The sequence below is a fragment of the Piliocolobus tephrosceles genome, chromosome 2 (assembly GCF_002776525.5).
Source record: "Piliocolobus tephrosceles isolate RC106 chromosome 2, ASM277652v3, whole genome shotgun sequence".
NCBI classification, from domain to species: Eukaryota; Metazoa; Chordata; class Mammalia; order Primates; family Cercopithecidae; genus Piliocolobus; species Piliocolobus tephrosceles.
Window position 1 is genome coordinate 49,397,090 of NC_045435.1, and position 11,400 is coordinate 49,408,489.

General features: G+C 39.7%; 1 protein-coding gene across 3 annotated transcripts in view; it reads left to right on the plus strand.

Annotated features, from left to right (window-relative positions):
- The window catches only part of VGLL4 (vestigial like family member 4), a 162,928-nt gene that overhangs the window by 67,766 nt on the left and 83,762 nt on the right, over positions 1–11,400 (plus strand). The window contains exon 1 of one of the 3 annotated variants that reach the window (XM_023218429.2): positions 8,813–9,687. The exons of the other annotated variants lie outside the window; for them this stretch is intronic. Coding sequence (XP_023074197.1) covers positions 9,606–9,687 — 82 coding nt within the window. The 5' untranslated portion in view covers positions 8,813–9,605. Of the gene's footprint in view, positions 1–8,812; positions 9,688–11,400 lie in introns of those variants that run through there. 3 annotated transcript variants of the gene reach the window in all.

Genomic DNA, 11,400 nt, shown 5'->3' on the forward strand with positions numbered 1-11,400 from the left:
TATTTGTAATAACTCCCATGTAGAAACTACCTAAATGCCCATCAGTGGTGGTAGAATGAAGGACCTGTGATATATTGGAGTAATGGAGTACTAGACAGCAGTGGAAATGAGTGCTAGGCAACTGCACATAAAAATAATGCTACCACTTATAAACAATGTGGAGTGAAGGAATCCAGCCACAAGAGTAGCTACCATACGATTCTCTTTCTATAAAGCGGTCAATCTGATCTACGTTCTTAAAGGTTAGGATAGTAAGTTACCCTATGGGGGTAGTTACTGAAAGAGGGAATGGGTGGAGGTGGGGTACATTACAATTCTCCCTATTAAAATAACAGCCATGGTTTGTCTTTCTTGGACAGCACCCTAACTGGTTGGAAGGATGACTCTGGAGGTGCTTAGCGCACTGCATAATGAGTGAAGCACTGTGCAGTCAGACTGACCTGTGAAATGAAGTTGCGTCACACATGGGGGTTAGCAGCAAACTTAGCCTTTCAAATGTTGAATATTTGGGACATTTTCTCCAGTTCTTCTTGTATTTTTCCATGGAAGTCAGTTCTAGTCAATCTTGCAGGAATACATCTATGGATAATTATGATTTGCTACAAAGTGAGTATCAGAATGGTGTTTTAGTTGTGAATGTTCTTTGAATGGGACTTACTGAACCTAAATTAGTTGTAGTAGTGAAAATCACTAAAATAATCATGTATGTTTGCAAGAAAATATTTGCATTGCCAAACATATAAGACAGTAGTTGTAAAACTAACAAGTTAAAGTGTTTTGCAAGAGATTTCTCTTTTCTTGGGGATGCTAATCTAATTAAAGTCCCTTCCCTCACGCTGATTTATTTAAAACACCATCCTTATCCTGTAATCCTAGCACTTTGGGAGGCTGTGGTGGGCAGATCACTTCAGGTCAGGAGTTCTAGACCAACCTGGCCAACATGGTGAAACCTTGTCTCTACTAAAAATACAAAAATTACCCGGGTGTGGTGGCATGTGCCTGTTATCCCAGCTACTTTGGAGGCTGAGGCAGGAGAATTGCTTGAACCTGGGGGGCAGAAGTTGCGTTGAGCAGACATTGTGCCACTGCACTCCCGCCTGGGCAACAGAGTGAGACTATGTCAAAAAGACAAACAAACAAACAAAAAAAACAAAAAACACCATTCCCAGTCTGCACTTTTTAGGATTATTAATGTTAAATTTATGTTAAAGGCACATTTCCTATGTAATCATTTGATATCAATTTAATTGGTTTTGTATTTTAAGTTTTGCAGAGTTTAGTAAGAATTAAACTATTTGTTAAAAGATATTTTCTATGACTTTTAATATTAAATAAAATAAGATTTTTTTTTTGTATTTGAAATATAATGCACATCAGGCAAGAAATAGCACAAATTCTGCAGTTTGCTTTTTCAAAATGGTCTTTGTAATTTAAAGTTCACCCCTAGAGGGTGCTGTTGTATTGAAAATTTAAATTTGATCTGAAGCCCCATTTAAAGTTTTTGAAAAGTGCATAAATGTGTGTTAAAATCTTATTAGATTACAGAGAATGATCAGTCGCTACTTAATAGAAGTTGAGTGTGTTTTAACTTACAAATGGTAGTATTTTATCAATAATAAAATCTAAGACATAGTTTAATGATACTTGCTTTTGTGAAAAATTCCAAAAAATACTGTCCTTTTAAAAAATCATCCTTGAGCAACCCCAAGTTGTATAAACACTATTTTATGATATATTTAGGAATTCTTTACTTACAAGAAAGTAACAACAAAGGGAGCTTATTAGATACTTGGTTTATGTCTTTTTTTTTTTTTTTTTTTTAAGTCAGCTACTCCCTGGTACTGTACATCATTGATATTTAAAGCATTTGAAGTTTGTTTTGTTTTGGTTTCTTTAATTCAGCAGCTTAGCTGTTGACCTACTGTGTACAAAGCAGTCTTTATAATATGGTAGGGGACCGACACAGAAACTGTCTCATAGTCTGTTTTGTTTTAGAAAGAAGTATAGAATAAACCTAAAATAATGCAGGATAAAGAGATTAATCCTAGCTAATGGTTCTTAGGGGGGGTAATTCAGCTAGGCCTTTAAGGAATTTGCATTCTAAACAGTGTTTAAAAGAAAAGAAAGTTTAGTTTCTTAAGTCTTCTTTTTTACCACTAAATGCTAGGTTTTACCTTAAACACTTTTCTTTTTTCTTCTTTTTTTTGAGTTGGAGTCTTGCCCTATTGCTTAGACTGGAGTGTAATGGTGCAATCTTGGCTCAATACGACCTCTGCCTCCCAGGTTCAAGCAGTTCTCCTGCCTTAGCCTCCCAAGTAGCTGGGATTATAGGCACCTGCCACCACACCTGGCTAATTTTTTTGTATTTGGTAGAGATGGAGTTTCACTATGTTAGTCAGGCTAGTCCTGAACTCCTGACCTCTGGTGATCCCCCCCCCACCGGCCCTCCCAAAGTGTTGGGATTACAGGTGTGAGCCACTACGCTCGGCCCCTTAAACCCTTTTCTATGCTTTCCTTCTTAACAACCTTACCTTAGTAATTAAGATAAGTAGATTACGAAGCAAAATATATTGACCAATGTAGTGTTTTACAAACACCACCACCATCATCATCATCATCATTACTGTTCTTAGTATACTGAGGAATGTGCTGGTAAATTGCGATGGACCTAGAGATCCTCTGAAACATGACATTTTTGCATCTCCAACTTACTGTTTAACTGATGCCTTAGCTCAAGGAATAGTCAAACTTATTTTCTTGTTATTAATAAGTTCTGTTTTGAATATTATTTCATCAGGTTAAAGTGTGTGTGTGTGTTTCTACATGTAGTAAGAAGAGGAAAAAAGCACTTTAAAATGAAAGCATTAACTGAATATCCAGCTTACTTGAAACCCTGGGAGGAAGAGCACAACGGAATCCAGTGGGGAAACCAAATAGCGCAGTAGGGTTACTCATGTTTTCTAGTGTGATATTTGAAGATGTTATGTTAGACTTAACATTGAAACTTTCCCCACTCTTCAGGTGCTCAAATGAAAGCATTTTATTTTAAATAAATGTCTGGGGAGTGATTTTGATCATTTGGCTTTTCTTTCCCCAGGCTGATATTAAATAGAAGATTATTTGGCTTTTATTACGCAGCTCACAGTTTTGGTGATCTATTCGAAAGTGGTAGTCAAACCTCTAGCAAATTAAACAGATCAGCCTAGTAATTAGCCTGGGCTTTCTTTTATTGTCATATTGCCATTATTCCACAAAGATGCTGAGACACAACCATAATTAACATTTATAAAGCACTTATTGGGCCAGGCGTGGTGGCTCACGCCAGTAATCCCAGCACTTTGGGAGGCCAAGGCGGGTGGATGGCTTGAGGCCAGGAGTTCAAGACCAGCCCAGGCAACATAACGAGAACCTGTCTACAAAAAATGATTTAAAAAAAAATTAGCTGGATACGGTGGCATGCACCGCTGAGGTGGAGGATCACTTGAGCCTGGGAAGTCAAGGCTGCAGTGAGCTGTGATTGAGCCACTGCACTCTAGCCTGGGCAACAGAGGGAGATCCTGTTTCAAAAAACTGAATCAAACCAAACCAAACCAAGTTGAGCACTTATTATGTGCTGTTGGGGAGTTTTACACTAAGGACTGAGGCTTAGCTTTCCTTCCCTCTAGAAGCTTGTGGTCTAGTTTGGGGGAATTGGTACTGACGTATGGTATAATTAGTAAACAGTAGAAGGTAAAAAGCACCTGCACAAGTCTATAAGCTCTGCTAGTTTAGAGCTGTCTCAGTCGCCTTTGCTCTTTGAGACAGATACCCCATCTTAAACATCTTTGAATCTTCCAAAGTTGTAAAGAAATGTTTGGATTCTTATTAACTTGTTAAGTCCCAATCAAAAGGGGGTATCATGAGATATGTAAGCTATCATAAGATATACATATCCATTGCTTGTGTCTCACCAGGGAATATTATTGTGTTGCTGCTTTTTAAAAATCAAGAACTTTCCTCATCCACACCTTCATTATAGGAAGAATAAACTATTTGTAGGCTAGTTAGAAATTCAGGAAAATGTAAAAAATGCCCACCATTCAAAGATGGGCACTGTTAACATTTTGGAATACTTTCCAGTCTTTTTAATGTATACTTTTTTCTATATACATGTATGTACTCATAAATACATTAGCACAGTTGGTGAATAATGTGAATTAGTTTTATATCCCATTTTTATTGTTTTCAGTTAACAAATGTAGTACTATCACACAGTATATAGCACAGCATTTCCTCATGTCATTATAGATTATTGAAGGTGTTGTAATGGCCACATAATATTCTGTCAACGATAAGCCACAGTTTTAATGCATCCTATTATTTTTGGACTTAGGTTTTCAGGTTTTCATTTTACATATAGCAGTATGATAAGCATCTTTATGAAACTCCTCAAATCTTACTATTTTCTTAAGACAGAAGTCTAGAAGTAGCGTCCAATGCAAGGACAAAGGCATGGACCTTTTTCATAGAACAGTCCAGTGTGTGTCAACCTGCTTTATAGGCAGGCGTTATGTGTTTATGCTGCATTAGCAGTGAGGAAAGGTTCCAACGGCATCCTGTTGCACCAGCAAGAAATAAGATTGAAAAAGTCTTTTTGTTAAATTGGTAGATGGAAAATCACTTAATTTCTTAAAATTTATATTTCTTTGATTATTAGTAAGGTTGAATAGTTTTTCAAAAATGTGTTGGCCATTTGTTTCTCATGTTCTTTACTCAAAAAATGTTTATTCAGATCAAGTGGTTTTTCAGTTTTTTTCCTTTGCTCTATTTTTAAATGTTCTTTATATACCAAGAACATTTATCCTTCACTGTAATATATGATACAAATATATTCTTCTGTTTCGTGTTTTTGCCTCTACTTGGTTTTGGTGTTTTTAGATGTATAAAAGCATAAAATCTGTATACTAAATCAAATTCTACAATTTCCTTGGTGGCTTCTGTCTTTTATTAAAAATTTTATTTCTGGCTTAGCAAATGTTTTCCTATTCCAAATCAGATAGTGTGAACATATCCTTATAGTTTTGTAAGTTTTTGCAGCAAAAACCTTACTTTAAAAGCATCTAAATCATCTTTAAAACATTTGGGATTTATTTTGATGTACAGTATAAGGCAAAGTGCTATTTGGGTTCTTTTCTCAGTAATGCTTGTTTTGTAATCCACTTCTTCCCCATTGGCCTGGATTTCTGATTCCTATATACACAGTATCTGTCTGGTCCTACCTAGTCTGTACCCAGTAACACTCCAAAAATGTTCTTTGCTTTATGTTTTAAATATTTGGTAGATCAAACGTATTCATTCTTAAAAAAAGAAATAGCTTTTCCCATCTCATTTGTGTGTGTGGATAAAATTTAGACCCATATTTCCAATTCCCTACAAAACTATCCTGTTGGTACTTTAATTATAAATATATTAGCCTATGAATGAATCTGAGAAGGACTGATATTTTTTAGTATTTGGGTTTTTTTTTTTTTTTTAAATGGATGAGTTGATTGTACCCTGAAGTACAATCAGAATCTACATGGTGTTTCTTAAAGGCAATGACCTGTGGTCTCCGAGATGTTGACAGCCACCTAATGACATCGAGTAAGATAATCCAGTGTGTGCTGGAAGTAGGGATGGGGAAATGAAGAATCTGTCTTTTAGATGTTTACTGATTTTATTCAGCTGGTATTTATTGATGGCCTACCATGTGCCAGGCTTCTCTGCCAGACTGACCTTGAAAAGGTGAGGAAGGCATAGTCCTTGCTCCGAAGGTCTAGACTTGGCTAGGAACGAAGCACATATAAGGGGCGGGTTGAGCATCCTAATCCAAAAATCTGAAATGAAAAATGCTCCAAAATCCGAACAGTTTTGAGTGCTGACACAACATTCAAGTGAAACGCTCATATTGGAGAATTTCAGATTTCAGACTTTAAAATTAGAGATGCTCAACTGGTAAGTATAATGCAAATATTCCAAAAACCAAGAAGGTCTGAAATCCAAAACACTTATGGTCCAGGTATTTTGGATAAGGACTACTTATCCTGTAAAAGGATAGCTTGGAGTAGCGTGTGAGGAGATGGTAGGACAGGGTCCCAGGGAGGTTTCCCAGGACAGGAGGGACTTTCTGACAAGTCTCAAGGAAGAGAGGATGTTTGCTGAGTAGACAAGCTGGGAAAGAAGAGACGTCTTGCACACTGAGAAGCGAACTGATGTGATTTGTGGAATAACTAACTGCAGGTCATCCAGTGTGCTTGAAACTAAGGTGAAGGTTGTCCGGGGCTGGGATGGAAAGGCTTAGAGTTGGTCCAGGAGGCACTCCCAGCCTGCAGAGGCTGGCTATTTTAGCTGGCCCCTCTGGAGCACAAGCTTCTCTGTGAAACCAGGTTTGTTTCATTTTCCCCCAAGACTTTGTTGGAGACTGATAGCTTATAAAATGTAATGCAATGCAATAACTAGAAAATAACTGAAAACTATAGCTCTCTAATTGCTCTAATATTAAGATTAGAGAGACATAAAATTAGTCTGTCAAATTGCTATAGAAGTTTTAAATATTCATTCTCAGTTTCTGTATCTAGATTTTGGGGACTAGGAACACCTGGTGCTCGAACCCCTCTGGATCACACTTGAGTAGCACCATGCTAGCCTCCCGGATCAGCGGGAAAGACGTGGTGGCTGTTGGCTGGGAATGTTACAACAGTCAAGGTAGAGCTGTGAGACAGTGTCCATGAAAATGGAGCCTGAGAACTGCTATTGTAAATGATGCTGAGTCACTAAAGGGAAGTTACCAAATATTTGATTCATTTTCTACAATGGTATTGTTTGAATCATGTGCTTAAATCACTATTAAAAAAAAAAAAAAAACTCTTCATGTCAAAATAAGTGAATAAAACAAAATATCTTAAGGCAAGGTTTTTTTTTTTCCCCCCTTCCCAGATGAAAGCAATGGTTCTCAACCTTGACTGCATATTGGAATCATCTGGGATTTTAGACTCTAATGCTGCTGGCTCCCACCCCCTCAGATGAGTTTGGGGTGCAACCTCAGCATCAAGATTTTTAAAAGCTCCCCCCTGGTTCTAATATGCAGTCACCTCTCTCCCATGTGGGATATTCTAATGATGGATAAAGTTTTCTGATTGAGAATTTATGTAAAAACATAGCACAGTAAGAGTACTCCAAAACTATCAGTTGAATTTAAATCTGATACCTGATATTGTTTTCAGTGCAATGATCTTGTGTATATTGGATGTTATGAATTTTAAGTTTTCTTAAACCCTCCCCACCTAATACCATTAAGTATTTTAATTACAATTGATAGGATACATATCTTTCACTATAGCTTATTACATGTAATTTAGCATCAATAAATAGTCTTATAAATGAAAGCTTGTGAAATCTTGATTCCCCTTTTACTTACTTCCCCTGATTGTCACCCCAGTGATTACTGTCGGAGCAATGACGGCAACAGTATTTGGATGTAATATGAATTTCCAAATAAGTTTTTTTTTTTTTTTTGAGACGGAGTCTTGTTTTGTCACCCAGGCTGGAGTGCAGTGGCACAATCTTGGCTCACTGCAGCCTCTGCCTACCGGGTTCAAACAATTCTCCTGCCTCAGCCTCCCGAGTAGCTAGGATTACAGGCACATGCCACTACGCCCGGCTAATTTTTGTATTTTTAGTAGAGACAGGGTTTCACCATGTTGGCCAGGCTGTTCTCAAACTCCTGACCTCAAGCGATCTGCCGGTCTCAGCCATGAGCCACCACATCCGGACTCCCAAGTAGGATTTCATTAGAACACCTTGCCATGAGTATGCCTAATAAATCCAATGCAACTATTGCTGGATTTTTAACATACAACTCCTTCAAATTATTTATTCAAATATTATTTTAGAATGTTAAAAATATATTTTTAGAATATTCATTCAAATGTTTAGAGGTTTTTTTTCTATTTTGTTAACATATTCTTCATGTGCTGAAAACTGAACATTCAGTGGTTCACTCATTAAGTAAACAGTTTCTGGGCACCTAAACTTGGTTGTGCTAGGCACTGGGTAATGAAAGTTTAAGCCCCGAGTCCTAACAATAGCAAATAGTACAGCTGCATGCCACTAGCTTCTTATACACAGGTGGGTGTCATACATGCCAAATGAAAATAATTTTACCCTTTCCTTCTATAATTCGAAGTACATTTTCAATTTTTGATATTATAGTCTTATTTGCTTAAACACTCTTCCACCTCTTCTCCCCTCCTTGCCTCACACTGTTGCCCAGGCTGGAGTGCTGTGGCATGATCTTGGCTCACTGCATCTTCCTGCTCCCAGGTTCAAACAAATCTCCCACTTCAGCCTCCTGAGTAGCTGGGACTACAGGCATGCACCACCACGACAGGCTAATTTTTGTATTTTTAGTAGAGACGGGGTTTCACCATGCTGGCCAGGCTGGTCTCAAACTCCTGACCTCAAGTGATCTGCCCGCTTGGACTGGGGTTACAGGTGTGAACCATTGCACCCGGCCTCCCCCCCCTTTTTTTTTTTTTAAATAAAGTTATAACATTAGTAGGGAAAAAACACTTTAAAAGTAGTTCTGTCAACTATTTTGGGGGCTGTGGGCCAGTCATTTAATCCATCTGAACCTCAGTTTCCTCTGCTGTGAAAGGGTGATACCCTCCCTGCCCTGTCCATCTCAGTTGTTACAGGGATTATGGAAGAAGTTATATGTAACGTTAACATAAGAAATTTAAATATCCAGCTAAAGTGTAAATGGACATTATAAAACAATCTTTAAAAGAAACAAAGAAACTATATATATATGGCTTATGCATCACTAGCACTTCGGGTTTCTGAAGCCCTAACGTGAAATTTCACGAAAGTCGCATTCCATGGAAGTTTGCTTCCATGATGAATTTTTTACTTTGTACTCAGCTCCTGAAAAAGAAACTTCCTGGGTTTTCTTTTTTCCTCCTACGGTTTTGCAGCGGCCGGGCTGCTTCCTGTCAAGAGCCACTCTGCCAAGTCCCCGTCTCTAGAGTCTCTCCCCCTCCCTTTTCTCTTTCTTTCCAACACTTGCTGCATTGAGAGGCTGATCCTGTGCAGAAGCCCTCCCTGCCTCGGCTGCGCGACGCAGTGAGCATGCTCGGCCTCCTGCGGGAAGAGGAAGCGGCCGCATAGGAGTCATGCCAAGCATAGCCCGCATGTCAGCGCTGCCGGCTTGCAGCGGGCTGTGAGCGGGGCCGGCGCCGCTTTGTCCTAGGAAACGGGCTGCGCTTTTCTCTTTTTCACTCTTTTCCATTTCCAGGAAGGACTTGTAAGGACTTCTGAAACGCTGTTTTCATACTCGATCGGGGATACAGTACATACACTGTCTACTAGTAAGCCCTTGAAGGGTTTCGTGTGAGCTCGATTTTTTGTGCCTGGGTTTTTTTTTTTTTTTTTTTTAAACTTTTGCATACTTTGTTTTGATAGTCTGAGGCTGGGCCTCTGCCTTTGTGAAGTTGAAGAGCCAGGAGCTACTCAGCAACAATTCATTTTTGAAACTTAACTCTTTTGGGGCGAAAGCAAAGAGCTGGTTTTCTTTGCTAGCCCAATAAATGCTATTTATGAAGATGGACCTGTTGAACTATCAGTACTTGGACAAGATGAACAACAATATCGGCATTCTGTGCTATGAAGGTAGATGTCCTGCTGTAGAATTACTGCCCGTTGCTCGTCCCGGCCACTCCTCCTCAGTGTGCTGGGTGCCTGCCTTCTAAGCGCCTGCTGTCCTTCTCGGGGCTGTAGGGCGCTTGAAAGGCCGGCGTTTCTTAGGTTCGGTTCGGCTCCGAGTGTGTTCGGATCGCAGGCTGCGGCGGGGGTGCTGGACGGGGAGGCGGTGAAGTAGAAACGCTTCAAAGTTTGTTTTATGCTTGCAACGTACTCGCGCCTTACATTTTTAATTCTTTAAAATGTATGTTTTTTTAATTTCCGTTAATACTGTCTTTAGGGGAAGGACTTGTAGGACGCCGGTAAAAGTTGAGCCACTGTTTGGGGGAGGGGCTGGTAAGGATTGCACCGTCTACTGTACCCCGTTGTGGGCCACAGCGCCCTGCAGCTCACGGAGAGGGAGCCAAAGTTACAGCGAGTTTCTGTGCTCGCGAGTGTCCCAAACAGCGGAGAATGTCGCTCTCCCGCGTGGGGCTGGAAGGGCACCGTGTCAGCGAGCACAGGCCGGCTCTTTGTCTCGCTGGCGCTTCCTGTGCAGCCCGGGGAGCGCTGACATTGGGGGGTGTTCCTCGCGCTCTGCTCCCTGTGGGAGCGATTACACAACACCTCGACCCCCAGCCTACCCTGAAAAAGAGAAAGCCGCGCTCAATTCTTATTTATTACCTCCTCCTGCCCGCGAGGTGCTTCCCCCACTGTCTTGTATTTCAAGCTGTCTCTGGTAGCAGTAAGAGAAAAATCTATTTCTTAAGCGGTTGGAACATCCTCTACGTGCGATTTGAAAAAGTGGCAATGGCCTGGGTCTGCCGCGGAGAGGCATCTCCGGGGGAGTTCGGCCTGGCAGGAAGTGTATTTTTTGTTGTAACCACACACACATCCGGGACTCTTCTCTTTCTCATTCAGCAGAAGCAGTTTCCATTTTTTCTCCAATAATACACGGGACATTTCTCTTGAAAAAGAAAACAGCTACAAAAACTTGGGAGGGTAAATCACTTGTAATTTTTAGTCTAAAAACTTAAGGCCTGTTTCCTAATCAGTTGAAAACTTACCCTTTCAAGAATATTTTTCCCCTTCAAGAATATTTTTCCCCTTCAGGGGGAAAAAAACCCTCATTCGCGTTGTTTTTTAAAACTCTATGGATAAGGATCTCATATTTAACATTTCTTAAAAAGGGTATTTGTTTTTCTTTACTCCTACTAGTTCTTGCTATGAGAATTTTGGTGAACTGCTTTCTTTGCATCTAATGTATTAAGTAACATCTTGCTTCTGAACTCACTTTAAAAAGGTAGACGACTTTAGAAAGCCATAAGCAGCCATTGCTGGGCTTGTTTCCTGTGACATTCACACATTGCAGTCAGGGTTTTGTTTTTGTTGTTTTTTTTCACCATCCCCCACTTCCCCCAACAAGAAAGAAAAACTTTTGAGGCAATTTCTGTTGTATTGTCTTTGCCAACAAGTAATATGATATTTTAAAAACAAAACATAATGGCCTAAGAGAGAAATATAAGATTGTAGGGAAATTGATACCAGATACCAGATTAATTTTTCCTGTCTCCGATTGGTGAGGACCAGCTTATGGACAGCGAGCCCAGGACGAGTTGTTGTGTAGCACGCAACACACAGGAAACTACAGTGCTCTTCTCTTCTCTTCTCTTCTCTTCTCTTCTCTTCTCTTCTCTTCTCTTC